Genomic DNA, 21,136 nt, shown 5'->3' on the forward strand with positions numbered 1-21,136 from the left:
TTTGAGAAATGTCTGGAATCTAATTATAGTAGTAAATATTACTATAATACAAAGCATTTTACTTTTTCATCACCTTTTTACTCTTTCCTTCAAAATATAAATATCTTGCCCAACCGCAAGTAATTATTCCATTTTCTTTTTAGGTTAATTGTTATATATTACACAATTGAAAACAAAAGATTAATTTAGTGGGTTTCAAATTATTCCATTGGTAAAACCACTTTTGACTGGATAAGAAATCTGAATTTTAATCTCTGCTTACATAAAAAATTAATTAGTGTTGAAACTCTTTTAAAAAACAAAAGATAAATTTTATACTTTTGATTACACTTTGCATCTTAAATTTTGAATTTTCATACAAGTTAATAACAAATTTAATATTGAAATGCAAATGTAACAATAATCATAATAAGGGTGCAAAACGTACTTTCAAAAATTTAGGGATAAAAATATAATATGAGATAAAGTTTAAGGTGAAAAAATGTTTTTTGAATTGAAATTGTGATTTAATACACAATTTTAGTTCAAACACAAGATTGTGTGTAATATAAAATTGATCCCTCTTTTTAATAGTACTAATTTCCCATTCTTAAATTGCACGAGGGTTCCCATAAAAATAAATAACTAAATGCTTTGCACGAGAGCTTGCTGACTGGTGCTTTATTTCAAAAGGGTGAATGGCGTGAACTCTCTTCACTAGCTACTTGGTGAAGTTAATATGTTATTTCAATTAAACATTTTAATACTTAATTAACGAAAATAACACCATGTTTGAGAGTCTAGTAGTTCAATTGGTTGGCATTTCTTTTGTGGTTTTATGCAATGAGATCTTGACTGTGCAATAGTTGGTCCTTATTTGACATTGCTATATCTCAAAAGGTTATCTGTTGGTGCTTCTGTTTGATCTGCATGAGTTTTGCAAATGAGGGTGGGTTGTTTAGTTCATTGTGCCAAGTTGCTTGGTGATGCATAGAGCTTTAATAGGAAATTAGGAAGCTTGGTGGCTTTGTATGTCTTTCAATTAGTTGTTTGTGATTGAAAATCTTTTATTTCTAAAGATTGTGGCACATGATCTGCTTGTTTGTTTAGTTGTGAACGATGCCATTTACACTATTTTCTGTGGCTATTCCAGAAAACTTTTGAACATACTTCTAAATTGACACCCTGCCTTCTCTTTACCTAGGCACTGGTTAATATAACGTGATCTTCTGAAGGTACTTGCAGAATTTTGTTTGAGTGATTAACAGGCTTTTCTTTGTGTTCTATGACCTTTTGTTTTGATTATCATTATACATAGGTTGGATAGTCCAGATTCTTCTGTATCTTGCGTTTATCATTAATGATGTGACTGCAGATAAATTTTCAAAAATGGTGACTCATCAAGAATCCTTGAAGTCGGTTAATGAAACAAAAGCAATGGTAAAATTTCAACTCAATAAGGTTCTTTGTATGGGGTTTGCTGTAGGAAATTGCAGTATGGAGGAAAAGAAGATCTTCCAGAATGTCCACTTTGACATGTATAATGTATTTCTTTTATTCTCCTAATAACTGTTGTTAGTGTTAAAATTTGTTACGTTATCTTAATTGCACCCTTTTTTTCAAGCCTTTATTCCATACAGAAGGTAGGCCAAATCAAGGTCCAACGGCGTATAATAATGGATACATATTATTCTCATTTCTTAACAACAACAATGTTAATAAGAACAACTACACATTAGAGAGAATGGAAATGACAACTTTTAAGAGATTTTTATAGAGATAATAAGCAACTATAAAACAACAGTCAAATCATAAATTGATTCCTCGCATATAACATGTGAGATACTTCAAAAGCTTGAGGCCCATATTTTTGAAATTTGATTGTAATACAACCAACACAATGGTTTATTCTTCTAATTTTTTTGAATATTGCATACCTTGTAATTGAATTAAACTATTAACTACCTAGGGAACTTAGACTATTCATTTATAGATGAGACTTGGGGGATTGAGGGAATGGTTGGCAATGTCATTTTTGGTTGAGTTGGAATAATTGGGATAGGCGGAATTGTGGGTTTTGGGAGTGTTGGCAATGAAGGCAAAGGCGGCAGTGTTGGCTTTGGCAGTGTTGGACACTTTGGCAATGAAGGCAAAGGTGGCAATGTTAGTTTAGGCAAAGTGGGAATGGATGGAATTATGGTATGTGGGAATGTTGACAATAAAGGCAAAGGTGGAAGTGTTGGAAATGAGGGCAAATGTGGCAATGTCAGCTTAGGCAAAGTTGGTACAATTGACAAGGTTGGCATAGAGGGTTGATCAATAGATTGTATAAGTAAACGAGTTGCAAGGCTAACGTTAATGTTTGAAATGGACATTGCAATGAATATAAATAAGATGAAGTACTTGAAAAATGCCATACTATTGGAATACTTTGTGTTAAAAGATTGAAAGAAAAAGTCTATGTTGTGTAACAACAAAGGTAACAACAAAGGAGGTAATGGTTGGTGGGGGTGATAAAGGTGAGTGGTATATATTGAGGTACCGATAATAAATGAATGCAACTTGCAATTTATTTTTCATTTAATGAATATGACCGTTGAATGGAAAGTTACAAAGGCCTCTTATTGAAGTTACAAATGTATTTATTATTTTAATCTTAAGAGTTACAAAATTTTAAATTCTGTTTGAGACTTATTCAACCCGTTTAACTCATGTAACTCTTTAGCCCATAGTGCCTATTAATACTCTTTAACTTACACGCTCTCTGACGAAATTATGGTGAAACTGATGGTCATTTTTGTTGTTGCACTTTCGCTGAAAGAATACAGAAAAGACTTGAGCACACATATTAAATGGACTGGTAATGGCTGCTGTTGTTTACTATACTATGAAGGAAAGTTGGAGTCAGAATCAGTCTTCCTAGGCAGGTTGGTTAGAAAGAAAGCCTATCCTTTCTTTTACAGCTAAAGGACTCTTCAATTTAATTCCTGTGCTTCTTGTTTTAATGAGATTTCTTCTCTATAAGGCAAAAAAAGAAACAATTCTTCTTAATCAGGCAAGTGAGAGAGATGCTACATTGCTACATGCATCGGATACATAACAAACCACCTTCTAGTCTAGGCAGTCTTCTTAATCAATAGTTGGATTTCCCTTATGTGTACAGCTGATTGCCTAGTTATCTTAAGTTTTGTTTGATGTTGATGAATGTCACAGCAAAAAAGGTACAGCTTGGAGAATGACCTAAGCTACCAAAATTAGCAACATAAAATGGAACTGGCAGTCATTTTGGAATTTTTTTTTTTTAAATTTCAATAAGCCTAAGGACACATCTAATTTTACATCTAGCTAATGTGTTAAGTTATGATTGGTGCATGATAAAATAATGTCAATGGTAAATCTATTTAAAAGTTATACTACTCTTATCATAAGTTGACAACACAATAATATGGTTTGAAATTGGGTGTGTTTGTAGAATTGTTGAATAAAGCTCAATAATTTCTATATTTTTTGTGCCCAAATTATGTTGTTTGGATTGGATAACTGTGTTTTGTGTGAGCGTGTGTTGAATCTATTAGCTGTTTACTAAATTTAGCTATATAACTATTTATGAGAGTTAATAAGAGAGAGAGTTTCTCTGCGCTAGTGAAAGTTGGGGCTCCAACTTCTCCTAGGCTGTAGAATTGGTGTCCCTTCCCTTCGAAGGTGGTTTTTTGTTCTCTTGAGGTAACAGGTTTATCTCAAGAGCTTGTGGGGTTTCTTTTTTCAGGGGCTCTCGGGAAACACTACGAATCTCTTCTACGTTTTTCTCTCTTGGTTTGTATTCTTGGGTTTTCTACTATTCTCCATGGATGACTGAACAGAACATTGGAAAAACCTCTCTCTTTCGGAAAGGGAGGGACCAGGTCTATCCCTTAAGGAAGAACAGGTAGTGACAGAATTTGTTTTAGCGGTGAAATTCCTAACTAAGCGAGCTCTCAATTTCGAAGCCATTGCCAACACCTTTCAGCCGCCATGGAGGTCGAGGAATGGGTTCAAAATTGAGAAACTTGGAGACCATACCGCTCTGTTTATTTTTGATGACAAAATAGAGATTGACAAGATTTTAGTGAGTGAACCTTGGAGCTTTGACAAGCATCTAATGGTGCTGCAACGCTATGATAAGGACATGTCAATACGTACTATGAATTTTAATGTCGTGAATTTTTGGTTTCAGGTACATGACATCCCAATATGCTTCAAGACCAGACCCGTGGCAGAACAAATTTGCAGCTTTATTGGATCGATACTCCACCCAGTAGAGAAGCATGAAGGAGTGCGGGAAGGATTCATAAGAGTCAAAATTGCCATTAACATCTCGCAGCCCCTTTGCCATGGTAGATTAATAACCTTGGAGGATGAACAGAAGCATTGGATCTCCTTCAAGTATGAACGCCTTCCAAACCTTTGCTATCGGTGTGGCCGCTTGACACATGACGACAAGGATTGTGAGTTATGGATAGAAAGCGAGAGCACACTCTCCACTGATGCACAACAGTTTGGTCTGTGGCTGTGGGCAAAGCCTTTCATAGCATCTCGAAAAGACATCATCACAGTCCCTAGATTCTATGCCGGAAAAAAGAAGGAAGCTCAGTGATCAAAATCCACAAACAAGCCTGGACAACCACCGCCTACAGTGCCCGCTATGTTGGTCCCTGTTGAAAGCTCTGTTCAGCAAAATATGGAAAGCGATAAATGTGGAAATAATTTAAATGATAACAGCATCTCGGGGGAGGAAGGGAATCATGTTGAAGCAATTTTTTTGGAAAATATATCCATCTCTGATCATGGGGCTGTAGGTTTGGGAATTGAGAATCAATCACACCAAACAGACTTATTCACGGGGAGAAATGATATGTCTACAACATTTTTACAACAAATCTTAAGTGGCAAGATGTTACTGGTTGTTATTGTTGGGGCAAAAAACTAATCTTAGTGTTAGGTTCAAATTTGAACCAATAACAACTAACCACCTATGATTTGTTATAAAAATATTAGAAGGGAGATTGACCGAGAGTTGCGTAGATTTGATGAACCTATGGATCAATCCCTTAAACAAATTTTCACAGCTGGAGGAGAAAATATCGTGGACAATTCCAAGGAGAACTCTAACACTCGGGCCCCACACAAAACTCATACCAACTCACGTGACCTGCACTCTTCTAATTCGACCCAACAAACAATAGCAATTCTCTCAAAGATCTCCAATGTTGTGTCCAACACATATCAAGGCACCAAATGACATAGAATTCAACATGAAGCTAGAGACAGGGATACACCAATGGAAGGCACAGTGCATCAGAAAAGAAGCACCACAGATGGAAGTGATCATTCAGTGTTACCAAGAAAGAAGCAAGTGGTTTCACTGGATGGCAACGAAAATTCACAGATATTGGCGGAGGCTGCATACCAGCCCTGCCAGAAGCAATGAGTCTCATATATTGGAACTGTCGTGGACTTGGAAATCCATGTATAGAAGATCAGCTTACAGAGATGGTGCGAGTAAAAGATCCCTCTGTCCTGTTTTTATCTGTGAAACTTGGACAGATGAAGCTAGGCTAACCAATTTTCAGAACAGAAGCAAGTGGAAGAATAAATTTATTGTACCTAGGAGAAACAAGGCAGGGGGTTTGGTACTTTTTTGGAAGGAGGATTTTGACCTTGAGATTGAAACTTTTTCGAAGAACCATACTGATACCACGATAAACAAAAATATAGAGGATCAATGGAGATTCACGGGCTTCTAAGGGGAACCAAAAATGCAAAAAAGACATGAGTGTGGGATAGATTACGGAGCTTGAAAAATAGAGGAGCGGTGCCGTGGATTTGTGCAGGGGACTTCAATGAAATCGCCAAAAAATCTAGAAATGGGGGTGGCAGAATCAGACCACACTATCAAATGCAGTCTTTCCGTGATGTACTAGACGAATGTGGGTTCATGGACATGGGATTTGTCGGATCTTTGTTTACATGGCATAAACACTACCCAAACTACATTGTGTGGGAGAGGTTGGATAGAGCAGTAGCTACAAACGAGTAGTTTGAGAAATTCCCAAAAACAAAAATCCATCATTTGGATGTGACTCCTTCAGATCACAAGGCACTGTGGATTGTCCCGGAAGACATGGAATGTAGGCAACAGAGATCATTTCGCTTTGAACAGATGTGGATGAAGGAAGATGGGTGTACTGCCACTGTGGGGGCGGTGTGGAAGATTGGAAATAGTGAAGCCGAGGATGTCAAGCTTATCAAGAAAATTGATATATGTGGAAAAGAACTCACCAGGTGGAGCAAGAAATTTTTTGGGAATGTTCGACGTGACCTGGAAAAGAAGTTAAAGCTCCTAGCCAAGGCAAAGCAGTCAGCCTTAAATGGGGGGAGTGTGCAGCGTATGAAACAATTAGAAAAAGAAATAAATTCCCTACTATACAAAGAAGCCACGATATGGAGGCAGAGATCAAGAATCCAATAATTAAGGGATGGAGATAAACACACCAAAATTTTCCATAGTAAGGCTTCACAAAGGAGACGACGAAACTACATCAATGGGCTACTTGATAGTATTGGGGTGTGGTGCTCACAACTAGAACAGGTTGCTAACATTGCCGTGAAGTTTTATCAGAAACTGTTCTCCTCGGATAACCCTTAGGATTTTGATGAAGTCCTTGATCAGATTCTCAGGTAGTGACCACGGCCATGAATGATGAGCTTAGCAGAATTTTTATATCTGCCGAAGTGGAGTTGGCCTTGAAACAGATGGCGCGGCTTAAATCCCTCGGACCAGACGACATGCCACCCTTATTTTTTCAGAGCTATTAGACACTAGTAGGGCCGGATGTCATTGAGGCAATTCTTGGCTTCTTAAATTCTCGTATGTTTCCTAAACCACTATGTCACTCTCTCATTACACTCATCCCCAAGGTAAAGCAGCCTAAACACATCTCCCAATTTCGGCCCACATGTCTAAGTAATGTCCTATATAGAATTTTTTCAAAAGTCCTGGCCAACTAACTCAAACCTCTTTGACCACAACTTGTATCTGACTACCAAAGTGCCTTTATGTTCGATAGTTTGATTACAGATAATGTAATGGTAGCTTTTGAAACATTGCATTATATGAGAAATCATAGATCCGGGAAAAATGGATACATGGCTGTAAAATTGGATATAAGTAAAGCATACGATAGAGTAGAATGAGAATATATGGAGAAATTGATGAACAAAATGGGCTTTAATGATAAATGGGTAGGACTCATGATGACATGTATTACATCAGCCTCTTATTCCATCTTAGTGAATGGGGAGCCAAAAGGTGACATTGTACCAACTCGAGGACTTAGGCAAGGAGACCCCCTCTCTCCCTACCTTTTCTTATTATGTACCGAAGGGCTTCATGGCCTAATAAAACAAGCAACAACTATGGGAGCACTCCGTGGGGTGGCTTTGTGTAAAAATGGCCCTAAACTTACCCACATTTTATTTGCAGATGATAGTTTGATTTTTTGCAGGGCGGATGCGCATGACTGTCAAAACCTTTTGGCCGTCCTAACTGCCTATGAAAGGGCATCAAAGCAGCAAGTCAATCGAGCAAAGACCTCTCTATTTTTCAGCAAATCCACACCACACCATGTCCAAGAAATGATTAAAGCAAGCATAGGAGTCCAAGCTGTCCAACAATACGAAAAATACCTAAGCTTACCTGCCTTGGTTGGCCAAAATAAGAGAGAGAGTTTTGATAAGATCAAGCAAAGGATAAGGAAGCAATTACAAGGATGAGAGGGTAAATTTCTGTCACAAGCGGGAAGGGAGATCCTCATTAAAGTTGTTGCACAAGCCTTACCAACATACATGATGTCTTGCTTCAATTTGCTAGTGGGACTATGTCATGATATCGAAGCTCTTATCTGTAAATTCTTTTGGGGCCAACGTGGTGATACCAGAAAAGTGCATTGGGTAAAGTGGCAGGAATTGTGTAAACCCAAATCTCAAGGAGGCATGGGGTTCAAGAATTTATCAATGTACAATAATGCCATGCTAGCTAAACAAACATGGCGTCTACTTCATGATACATGCTCATTGTTTTACCAGGTTTTCAAAAGTAAATTCTTCCCGGATTGCTCTATAATGGAAGCTAAGGTCCTAAGCTCAGCCTCCCATGCATAAAAAAACACTATTTGAGGAAGAGAGGTGATTCGAAGGGGTGGACTTTGGAGAATAGGGGATGGCAGGTCAGTCAAGTTTTGGAAGGATAATTGGGTACCGGTCAAACAGTGACCAAAGCTTATTTCTCCAACACAACACTTCGACCCGGACCTGAAAGTATGTGAATTCACTGACCAGGAAACCCGAGCTTGGAAATAAGAAATGCTTGACAATCATCTCTTGGAGTTTGAGGCAGCAATCATCAAGAAAATACCCCTCTGCCACGTCCAGCAAAGGGATACCTTGATTTGGCCTTTTACTGTAGATGGGGAGTATACTGTAAAGTCAGGTTATCAATTCCTCCTAACAAACCACCATAATGTAGAATTGCGTCTCTCAAACTCTGATACGATGAAACTTCTGTGGAAAGCTATATGGCAGTTGCAAGTCCCTAGTAAAGTCAAGAACCTGGTGTGGAAAGCGTGTAGAGATTCCCTTCCCTCGAAGAAGAACCTCGTCAAGCAAAGAATCATCACAGATGACAAGTGTGATCAATGTAAGACTATGATAGAAGATGTCCACCATGTCCTATACCTCTGCCCGATGCTCCAAGAATTATGGTAGTCTATACCCCTTTGTAATCATCAAAGTCTGAAGTAGTGTGGTAACTTTGTTGATTTGCTTGAATGCATTTTTGCAGATAACAGAGATCCAAAACTCTTCTCTATGGTTGCTTGGACTTTATGGAATAGGAGAAACAATCTATGCCTAGCTAAAGGAATGGTGTCACTGGGGCAGCTGCTTCAACAGGCCAAAGATCGAATCCTATAGTTCTCTAAGAGACAACCAACACCAATCCTACATCGAGGTTGCCCACCTAGTCCTGGCAGCCTCCATCACCGCAGTGGTACAAAATTTACTTTGAAGGCACCCTCTTTGAAAAGGAACATTGTGCTAGAATTGGAGTCCTGATACGAAATGATAAAGCCTTGGTAATGGCCTCCCTTTCTCAACAAATCCCCCTACCTTTCACTATCACTGAAGTAGAAGCACTTGCAGTGCGAAGAGCAGTGGTGTTTGCTACAGAACTTGGTATGGACCGAGTGATAATAGAGGGGGACTCTCAAATCATCATTAACACCTTGAACAGCAACCATCAATCTCTAGCCCCATTCAGACATATAGCAAATGATGTGCAATACATTGCCTCTCAATCCTTCAATGATTTTAGATTTCTCATGTACGTAGGCTTTGTAATGCAGTAGCTCACACACTAGCACGGAGAGCTATTAGTTCCCCCAATATGGTAGTCCGGATGGAAGATGTTCCACTAGACGTTTCTTCTGTATTTCAGGCTAATTTAAATACCCTCCCTTACTAATATGATGCATTATCTTTCCCCCTCAAAAAAAAAAAAAACTATTTATGAGAAGCCTCAATTGTTACTTGAATAGTTCTTTTATGATATAATTTGTGGTTATGGGGATGCCAACTCAGGCTAGTTGCTTAGATAAACAATGGGGAAGTAACTTGAAAGAGAAAAAAAAAAAAAAAAAAATATATATATATATATATATATATATATATATATATATATATATATATATATATCTGACTTAATATAATCTAATATGGCTTAGAGAATTCTCAATTTTGAAAACCAAATATAAGTACATGAAGAGTTAAAAAAACAAACAAACAAAAACAAACAACTTAAACGGGGGCAAAGAACTTTAAAAAACTATATAAAAAACTCAATTTTGAAAGCCAAAATATTGTTTCATTTCATCATTAAATAACTTTTACAACTGCACTTGAATTTTCACACCTGTGCAGAACGTGACACCAGAAATTAGCCTCAGCTGCATCACTCATGACATGTAAGATAATTTATGACACCTTCTAATCAAACAAGGATCAGCATTAAGAAACATAGAAATAAATGGGGGCAAAGTTTATCGTACAAAGTAGGTAATTCTCCAGAAATCTCACATGCAACCACCCACATTTTAATTTTAGCAGGTTACAGCACAATCAGAACCAAATAAAGTTTAAGTGACCTAAATAAAGTCAAGATTGTGGACCTGTTACACTTTCAAAAAAAGGGTTGGTATAAATAAATATATAAAAAACACTGTAAAGATATATTCTCGAATTTACTTCTCCTAGATCCTTTTCAAATTTCAAAAATATCAAAAACCAACTTTTGTGCTATGAAGAAAATTTAAACTTCTATAATTACATGTGCCTACAACAAAGAAAGGCTTTAGATTTTGGTATTCCAGGATCCAGGATGCCCCTTTACATGGGCCAGAATGGTGCCTTGCACCATGCTAAATGCTATCAAAGACACAAGGGAGGGCTTAGCATGGTATAATTTGTGTAATTGCGTATCAAAAGCATCCATTAAATAACAAGCATTCAGGGTATGATTTGTGTAATCATCTATCAAAAGCACCCATTATATGTGCAACTAGCATTCTTTTAAGCATTTTCATACCCAAAAAAAAAAAGCATTAAGTCATTACAAAATGAATAGCAAAGACTTGAGAAATTAAAATTATTTATGCTTAGTATAGCTTGGAAAATGACCTAAGCTACAAAAGAATGCAAAAGATAATGGAATGCAATCATTTGAATTGCTTCTTTTTTTTTTTTGGCATCAAAGCAAAAGTTCTTTTCTAGGACAAAAAGGTTCGGCAAGTACATGTATTTTTTATTTATTAGAAATTGTCTAACCTCCGAGTAAGACGAAAAATACAAGAGGAGCTCAATGACGAATGAGTGGTTACAAGTTACAACTATGTTCTTACATGATTAATAGTATACAGAAATAGATATTCCTGTGAAGCCAAATAATTGTTATTGAAAAGAAAATATAATTAGCAACCAATTGGAGCCTAATGTAAATGACCTCTGAGCTGTGCAAGAAGAGAATAAGGGGAAGGAACTTGGAAGAAAACTACAGTTTCACCATGAAAGAACTTTTACAACTGCACCCGCCCACTGCACTTGGATTTTCAGTCACCTGCACACAACACCAGAAGGTAGCCACAGCTGTATCACTAGTATGACATAAGATATTTGTTGACACCTTATGATCAAACAAGAATCAGCACTAAGAAGCAAAAATGAAATGGGGTGCAAAGGTTATCATAGAGTCGAGACCAAAGAGGACCTCGAAACTTGTTGAGTTACAAGCTAAATACTTAACACTATGTTGTTTAAACTGGCTCCAGTTTACTGAAGGTTCATAATTTTGTGCAATTCTATTGAAAGAAAAGGATTTGTCCCTTCAAATTATGCAGAAAATAAATAAGGACCATTATTATATCACTTATTCACATTCAAAAATTGTAACTTTGTAAGTTGTGCTTAGCAAAGTCTAGAAATAAAATTATTCCACATCATTGAACTGCATGACACGATGCTTCTAGAATTTTGTGGAATCCGATTGCTTAAGAGCATCTTCAGGAAGACCAAAACCAGTATAATGAACCATGTCGACTTAGAGAGTTAAGTTTTTTCTCTGAGCCAATTAAGACAGTACTAGGGCCCAAATTCTGGGTCAAAAACAGGAAATGATTATAATATTCACTTTTGTATAATCCAAACAGCCTCTGCAGTTGGACTTCGTTAGCATTTCTTAGATATCTTTTGGCTACTACTGCCCACCAAGTAGAGTATGAACTTAAGCTCATAATTTATTAAATAGTTTTTTTTTTTTTTATAATTAATAATTTATTAAATAGTTTAGGTGATTATATGTTATGTATATGATGTTTATGCTATCATAGATCAAGTCTATCTTGTACAAGGTCCCAAAATTTCCCTCAAAATTCATTGCACATTTATGCACTTCAATAGATAATATGACAAGAAACATTGAACAATGAATATTTTTATGAAAAGATATTTCTATGGAGCTTTGTCTTTAGAACTTTTGGGATTTCGTGAGTTCCCTCAAGATCGGTGGCAGATTTCCCCTTTGGTTGGTAAAATTGGTTGGGGAAGCACTCACCTAGCATTTGGAATTTGATTCCGTTGTGTTTGATGGGGTGTATTTGGAGGAAATGTAATCGGCGGACCTTTGAGGACTTAGATAGATCCGATGACCAGTTGCTAACTCTTTTCACTGGTTCCCTTTTTGATAGGTCTAAGGCTTGGAGACTCACATCTAGTGATTCCCTCTCTTTGTTCCTTAGCTCTCTTTGTCTTTGTAATTAGTTTTTTTTTTTCTGATTCTGCTTTTCTTTTCTTTTTTGTAATTTTTGTTTTGCTTTGCTAGTTTACATAAAGCAGTTTTTTGAATATAATTCTTTCTTACTTATCAAAAAAAATATATATATATATATATATATATTTCACAGTTATTATGCTAATTCATTGATAAAACCTCTCCAAAACAATGAGTCACCCTGTTGTGATCACAAGTATATATGCAATGTGTGCATTCAGATATCCAAAAAGTCAAAAACACAACAAAACTAAATTGACTTACCACAAAAGCCGCTCGGATCAGCTCCTCAACATAATCAACAGTCGCCCCTTTTATGAAATCGTATGAAATATTATCAACCACCAACTTAACTCCTTCCTTCTCAAAAACTCTACAAACATTTTTAGATAAGAGATTAAAGTGTTAAAAGTATAAAATTAAATATACTTATTATACTCAATTTATGATTAAAACCAAAAAGGTAACCAAAACGCATATGCATACCGGTCATCTGAATTGGCTTTGTCATCCAAATCAAAAACATATTGGAACCCAGAACAACCACCAGTTTCCACACACAAACGAAGCATCTTTTCATTACCCGATGCCTCACTAGCTTGCAGCTCTTTCATTCTCTGCAGAAATTAAACATCAAAGGCATCAATTTTCTGACAACAAATATGGAAAACCCAGAAATTTTTGCCTCAGGAAATTTCAATTCCTACATTTTAAAAAAGAATATAGGTCCTGAGTTTCATTGATGCTTATATAAAACTCAGAATTCCCTAAAACTGTGCAGTAATTAACATCAAAAATGAAAAACCCAGAAAATTTTCTCCTATGAAATTTCAGTTTCAACGGTTATGATTTTTGTTTTTGTTCCCTACTTTTATTATATAGAATATATGTTCTGGGTTTCATTAATGTTTTAATAAAACACATGGACCACAAAAATCCCATTTCGTATTCTTCTACTTCCGAAATCTCTACACTTCCAATGTTTTTTTGATGAGCCATTCATATCCATGAAACAGAAAAATCCAATAAATATCACAAATTTGAAAGACCCAATACATAAAATTGAGGCAAAAACAAAACCCAAATCGCAAATTTGTGAAAAAGACCAAAAAAATTTTTTTGAGAGAGAGAGAACATACTCGGACGCAATTTTCGGTCAAATGAATGGTATCGGGGGAAGGAGATGGATCAGAAGGAAGGGGTTGTTGAAGAGCAGAAGAGGAAGAACTGAGAAGCCTTTGGTTCTGTCGGATTCGACCAACCAAGTAAGGTGTCAGACGCTGAAACAGTAATCTCTGCATCGCTTTCTCTCTTTCTTTCTTTCTCAGAGACACATATGTGATATGTGTAGCTAAGCTAGCTTTGTTTTGCTGATTTTCAATTTTTGGGTTCCAAGAATTTCGATGCTGAGAGATTCTTGGCCAAACTCTTTTCTCTGTCGCTTTTTCAAACGCAGACACAAATCCAAACCCAACTTCTTGGAGTTTTTGTGGCTTGTGCCAAACAAACACCCTCACGCCCATGTCAGCAAATTATGTCGCTCTTCTCGCTGCTAAACTGCCTGTCGTTCTTCATACTAAATTTAAAAACTTTCCATTTTCGGTCTAGGACCAGACCGGACTGAACAGAAACTATGTATACACGCACACTTTTAAAAATAGTTAAAAAAGTAGGGGTTACCATTCTTGTTAGAGTGTTAGGTTTGTGTTAAGTCAACTCATGAGTATTTGACTAAATAAGTCGATATTAACCCGGCATGTTTATTAAATGAGTTATGATTTCTTAACCCTATGATGACCTGTTTATTAAATGAATTAGTCGTATTGACCCATTTATCAGATTTTATCAAAGTGAAAAAAAAAAATACAAATTTTAATATTAACTCGGTTAGGTCACATTTACTATTAGTTAATTTTTTGGCGAAACGCACTTTACTTGTAATCTGGTAGATCTAAGTTTGGTTTAATGTATTAAAAAGTGTGTTGATCAAACATAACAAGTGTTATCATTAAAGACATGAAGTTAATCCAAAAAACAAGTGAATAAAAATTGTTTCATTAAAACTAACATTAGCTGCTTTCGAGGTTTAATGTGAGAACTTGACACAAGCTTGATCTATCGAGACTTACAAATTTAGAATTCTCAGATCTATATTTCAACCTATGATGAGTTGAATGTTAGGGTTTCTCTCTCTACAATCCTAGTCATATGTAAGGCTTATTTAAAAGTTATCAAGTACAAAAGCAAAGACTTAAAACTCATATACTCAGTGAGAAGGTATGCGTTTGTGCACCTTAGAATTTTATAACCAAGTGATTCATGATCTTCAATGTTCATGAAGTGAATAAATTTGCAGCCAACTACAATCAATCAAGTTGTTAGATTTAGTTATAAATCGGAGATTTGTGTAAAGCGAAGAAGTATACTAGACTACTACGAGATCAAGTCCATTGGGTATTAGAGCGAAAATTCAACTCTAGGTTAGTATTTTGGAATAGGCCATGGTAGTGGTAAGATTCCTTATATTTGTAACCGCTTGATTATTGATTAGTGAATTCTTAAGAGTGGTGTCCTAAAATTCACCTAGTGAGAATTTTGTCTTGCAAGATGTTTTTCCCATTCGTCAATAAATCACCTTGTTATTTATTTTCCACTATATATTAGTTTATTTGGTGATTTGCATGTAATTTGATCTAATTAATCAACTTGAGTAATTTAATTAATTAAACTGGGTCAATCTATAACCCAATTGATTTGAACTATAGAAAAACCAAACAAATAGATTTTTTTTTTAATATGAAATTCAAAACTAATGAATAATGGCATCATAAATAATCATTCAAAATTAAATAATATCTTAATATTACAAATAATTAATTAAAATATGTCAAACAAAAAACTCACAACAACTAATGAGTTTATATATCTAAAATTTTAAAGGGTATATTGATAAAATGAAAATTAAATATATGGGTTAAATGAGTTGTGTAGGTTGGACACGAACATAACATGTATATTAAATTGGTCAATCATGTCAACTCGAATATGACACAATCTGATAAGTTTTAACCTATAATTTATTAATTTTATGTCGTATCGCATCAAGTTTACAAGTCGGATCAAATTTGCGAGTCATATCAAATTTTGCTGCCACTACAAAAAACCCTAGTGGCCCTGTTGGGATTAGCACAAGGCTCACTGTATTTTAAACACCCCCCCCAAAAAAAAAAATCCAAAACCCAAGCACAGGTTGCAATCACTCAGTCTCACGTTGTTTCGGTCAGTGGCGCTGTCTGTCTTTAACTGGTGAGTCTCTCTCTATCTATAGCCTATAATCTTGAATGAATATTTCACACTTCCTTTATACATGACCCTGTCATCTTCTTGTGGAGATGTACAACTGAGCTAAGCTATCTTAGTTGTCTGCTTCTTTGCGTTGAGACTCTGATTGAAAATGAATGTGGATTCAACTGAATTTGTTTGTGCCAAGGCTGTAAGGTAGGTTCCCTTCCCATGCCAAAATAAGTTTGAGGCTGCTGCTAGGAACTTTATTTTAGCCAGTTTGGAAGTGGTGATTGAACAAATGTGGACATTGTGGTTGGCCCAAACTATGTATTATATTTTTTTTTATTAGTAAGTTACACATGCACTAGACAAGTCTTGAACTCACAGCCTCACACTCCCCCTAAAAAGTTATAAGGGGAGGAGGTGTCAGTTGAACTAGAGCTCATTGGCAGTTGGCAGAAATTATATTTGTAAAAAGGAGATAAGATTGCTCTTTGAATACTACTCTTTAGAGTTCCATTTTTGTGTTTGATTTCTACATCTTTCTAAATTTCTAATGACTCTCTAGTGGCATTTTTAGTTCATTTAACTGAAAAGCATGAAACTTTTCCTTGGGAAAAAGAAAAGAAAAAAATAGAATAAATCTGTCAAGCGCATTGTTTTTATCTGATGTTGTCTATTGGATGTTCATCCTTGTTACTTATGTCGCAGTTCGTTAATGTGTTTGATTGCGTTAAGTTACTTTTGAAATGTAAAGTTTATTTAGGATTGGTGATTTTGTTGTGATCTTTTGGAAGTAAGTAATCTTTCACCTTAGTTAGCGATCTTTCGAATTAAAACATGTTGTTTATTTAATGAATAGTTAAATATTTCTCATTATCAAATCTGTGGTTTGATTATTTTAGTTTATGCATCAAATTGTTCAAAGAGAAAGAAAATCAAATTTATTCATTTATAGATGATGCCACAAAATGAGATGTTACCATATAAATTAAGACTGTTCATTCTGCAGCTACTTATCATCCTCTCTTGACACTTTGAGTTTCCCACTCAAATAAGTACCAATTAAATATGTTTGATCACACCATAATGCTTAAAGAGGAATTTGTTAGTTAGTATAAAAGGTATCATAGACATTGTCATCCAAACCACCTTATGTTCCATAGAACGACTTAATGTTCATAGCATATTTTTCTTTTGTTTTAATCCCCATTCACTTGCAACCTTTATTTCTTGTGTTTGGTGATTGGGATACATGCCTAAACCACTTTAAGCTTGTTTTCTTGACTGTATTGAATAAAAATCTCACCTTTGAAAATGGTTGAATCCTAGTGGGTTTTGATTCTTCAAAAAAGGTTGATTTTTTACTCAGACTAATGTGGGTTTTCATTTTGGGGCATGATTTTAGCAACCTGCATGTTGTGTGTTACTCGTGTTGAAACGGGTAAATGTAAATAAGTTTCTGTATTCAGTTTATTTTGATTGTATGGTCAAATACTGAGGGTCAATATTTGATTGTAGATTGTAGAAGATGCAGAGCTTATGTTAATTTGCACACTCTGCTTTGTTTTATCTTTCTAATTCCACTTTTAAGTGAAAAAAAAAAGTCAATAAATAAATGGCTATAGTGAGGTATTGGTATTTGGTAGCAATGTGGCTTTAGTTATGGTTTTTCCCCCTTCCATCTAAGCTTATACAAAACATTTTGCCATATCTAGTTTTAACCAAAATCATTCAATTAGAATTAGTCAGTAAATCCATTGCTCAAATTATCTCTGACCAATATTTTATTAAAGAATGGTTCCATAATCTTGTGTAACTTGGTATCAGTAATACATTATTAATCTCATGTTCTCTGGTATCAATAACTTAAGTAATGCCAGGTTACTAATTTATTCTCATGTCCTTTCTTGGTGTTGGGAATTAATCCTAAATTCAACCACATGTATAACCTTGATTCACTGTACTATTCTCAGCTATCCATTTAAATTAAGTTCCTCCACCAAATTTTACTATATAACAGTGACATGACTAAATGTTTCAATGTACTTTTTAATGTGTGTAATTGACTTAGATGGCGAGTGAGGAAACAATAGGAAGTAATGGTCAAACCATTGATGAACTTAACTTCGAGGAAGAATCAGACTATGATGATTCAGTTGAACTAGAAGATGCTCCTCTTATGATGAAGACTTGGAAAAGGAAAGCTAAGCAGAGTAAGACTTCAGTTGCTTGGGCATTTTTTGAGATGCTTCCTACAAAGGGTGATGAGAAGCCCAAATACAGATGCAAGAAGTGTGGAGTTGTTTATGTTGCTTCAGGTACCCATGGCACTAGAAATTTAAAGTGCCATCTGAAAACATGTCCAATAAGAGACACAAGGGATGTTGGCGAAATAGTACTTGGTTAAAATTACGGACAGATGTCAGTGAGTTCCTCAAAATTTGATCTTGCAAGATTTAGGTAATTGTTGGTCACTGCAATTATTATGCATGATTTACCTTTACAGTTTGTTGAGTATTTTGGCATACGAGCAATATTTGCATACCTGAATGATGATGTAAAACATATCATTAGTAATACTGCTAAAGCTGAGATGATTAAGATGCATAAGAGGGAGAAAGAGAGGATGACATCTATGTTGAATCTTGCTCCTGGTCAAATTAGTTTGACATCTAATTCATGAACTTCTATAACAACTGATGGACATATGTGCCGTACAACACACTTTATTGACAAGAATTGGGTCTTACAAAAGAGGGTGTTGAACTTTTGTTTTATGCCACCACCATATAATGATATATCTTTGTCTAACAAAATCGAGAAAGTGATATATGAGTGGGGCATTGAGAATAGGGTTTTTTCAGTGCCCTTGGATAATGCAGATAATGCTTCGTCTAATGATGTTTTTGTTGATAGGTTGAGAACTTTTTTGATTATTAAGAAAGCACTTGTTTGTGATGGTGAGTTTTTTCATCTTCGTTGTTGGGCTCATGTTCTCAATTTGTTAGTACAAGATGGTTTGAGAGAGATTGATATTGTTGTCCAAAAAATTCGTGAAAGCATTAAGTATAGTAAAGGATTGCAAGAGGGAAAACAGAAATTTTTGGATTACGTCAACCAAATGTCTTTGGATGGTAAGAAAGGCTTTAGAAAAGATGTACCTGCTAGATGGAATTATGCATTTCATATGCTAGAGAGTGCTCTCTTTTATCGACATGCTTTGCATTTCCTAGATTTGATTGACTTAAATTTTAAGCATTATCCTACCGTTGCTGAATGATAAGTTGGAAAAAATTGAAAAATTCTTGGCTGTTTTTTTATAATGCTGCTTTTGTCTTTTCTGATACCAAACATTCAACAGCCAACTTATACTTGCCATCAATTTCTATAGTTTATGTAACCCTGCAGGAACAAAGTGAGAGTGAAGATGAATATGTGAGAAAGATGGCAGTCCAAATGCTTGTGAAATTTGAGAAGTATTGGTCAGAGTGCAATGTAGTGTTAGCTATAGCAGTTATCTTGGATCCTTGTTATAAGCTTCAATTTGTAGATTTTTGCTATAGGAAAATTTATGGAGTCAGTGATTCACTTGAATATTTGAAGGTTCATGAGAAATTATTCTCTCTCTTTGGTAAATATGTTAGTAATGCTCCTGCAACCTCAAGCACATCTTTTGGTGGAATACATGATAAAACTAATTAAGAAACCAAATTCACTCCTTCTGGTGAGCAAATGATGATTTTGATGAATGTATGGTATTCTTTATATAGTGTGAATTATATAATCATTTGCTATATATATCTAGTTTGGGGTGATATTTATTGTGTTGTTTTCATGTAGGAATTTGATTCTTTTGAAAGTGATAAGGTTGATGACCGTCCACAAAAAACTCAATTGGAGATCTATTTGGATGAACCAAGAATTGATAGGAATCTAGAATTAGACATTCTTTTTGGGAAAAAATCAATTTCGGTTTCCTGAACTAGCTTCCATAGTCTGTGATGTCTTGAGCATTCCTATTTCTACCGTTACTTCAGAATTCGCTTCTAGTGTTGGGAACGAGTCATTGATCAATTTAGGAGTGCACCTAAACCCGATGTTGTTGAGGCACTAGTTTGCACTAAAGATTGGTTGTATGGAGATAAAGGTAACATTATTTATTTTTACATTCACTTAATATTTAGTATTCATAAGACTTTTGCTAAATTTTTTTATGCTTAAAGTTTTATTTTGGTGTAGAACTCGTACTATGGCAATTAGATGATCTCACTGAAGATATCGTGAATCTGGATATCAATAGGAAGTGCAAGGATGACTCATCATCAATTGATAGCTTTATCTCTTCTAATCATGTCTCTTGATGTTGCATTTTCTAAATATATGAAACATTGTTATTGTTGTTATGGAACCTGAACTTTTAATTTGGAACTTGGCCTTGTATTTTTATTTTATGGAAGCACTTTTATTACTCTTTGTTGTTATTTCTAGATCTCTAATTGTATTTATATTTTAATTATTGGTGGCTTTGCTTGCAATCTAGTGTTATATAATTCATGTAATTTATAAACATAATATAAAATATGAAAATTGCTAACAGGTTAAATTTTATTTTGTTCAATAGTTTAACTTGAGGTAAAAGGTAAAGTCTTGAATCTTTACCATGCTATTTTGATCTAATTGTGAAATTCTTCACAAAATGATGACACATATTCGAAATTGTTGGAGCATTTTTAATATTATTTATTCTATTTATAAAGCCCTCTCTAGTGCCACTTTTCCTCGAGGCCACACCCACCCGTGCTCGGTGGCGGGGGGTCAATGGTCTCTGTAGCCGCACAGTGAGGGGATGGACCTTCTAGTCACGAAAAACACTTAGACAAATTTTTCAAAATTTGTCACACGAGTTTTTGGTGACTTGACTTGGCGACTTGGGCTTATTAAACAACTGACCCTAATCACCTTTTAGCGGGGGGATAGGCACGCCGCTATAGGGCTTATTAAACAACAAACCCTACGCACCTTTTAGAGGCGGGGTACTTTTTCTTTGCATCCCAATTTTGTAGAGAAGTCGTTGAAACTACATTTATGACATTCTACCTACGATGAAAAAACTTGACAAACAGGTCTGACAATAGTAGACGCACATTTATAAAGTGAAAATACGTGTGCATCGACGAAAGATTGTGAAGCCTTATACTCCCTGATGGTGTCAGCCCTGGCCGTTTCTACCTTTTATTTGTTAGTGGGTAGTTATTTTTACACACATCTCTCGTTTATTAGATTTTGATATAGATGATGTGGTATCATTTGACACAAAAAACTTTTTCCTTAACATGAGAGTATAGCAATTGACTAAAAGAACTAGAGAAAGAAATAGAAAAAAAATATTTGGGTGGAGCTTGTGTCCAGTGACTAGTGCCACTAGACACGTTGCGATGCAGACATGTGTCCAGT

General features: G+C 35.4%; 1 protein-coding gene across 1 annotated transcript; it reads right to left on the reverse strand.

The window, feature by feature from the left end:
• Window positions 1-10,765: 10,765 nt before the first annotated feature.
• Window positions 10,766-13,933, reverse strand: LOC142609796 (iron-sulfur assembly protein IscA-like 2, mitochondrial). Its single transcript, XM_075781516.1, has 4 exons — window positions 13,534-13,933; window positions 12,881-13,011; window positions 12,659-12,767; window positions 10,766-11,185 (listed from the first exon to the last, which is right to left on the reverse strand). The coding sequence occupies exons 1-4, from the start codon at window positions 13,915-13,917 to the stop codon at window positions 11,120-11,122; spliced, it is 690 nt and encodes a 229-aa protein (XP_075637631.1). The 5' UTR covers window positions 13,918-13,933; the 3' UTR covers window positions 10,766-11,119.
• Window positions 13,934-21,136: the final 7,203 nt, after the last annotated feature.

Source organism: Castanea sativa, chromosome 9, assembly GCF_040712315.1.
Source record: "Castanea sativa cultivar Marrone di Chiusa Pesio chromosome 9, ASM4071231v1".
Taxonomy (NCBI): Eukaryota; Viridiplantae; Streptophyta; class Magnoliopsida; order Fagales; family Fagaceae; genus Castanea; species Castanea sativa.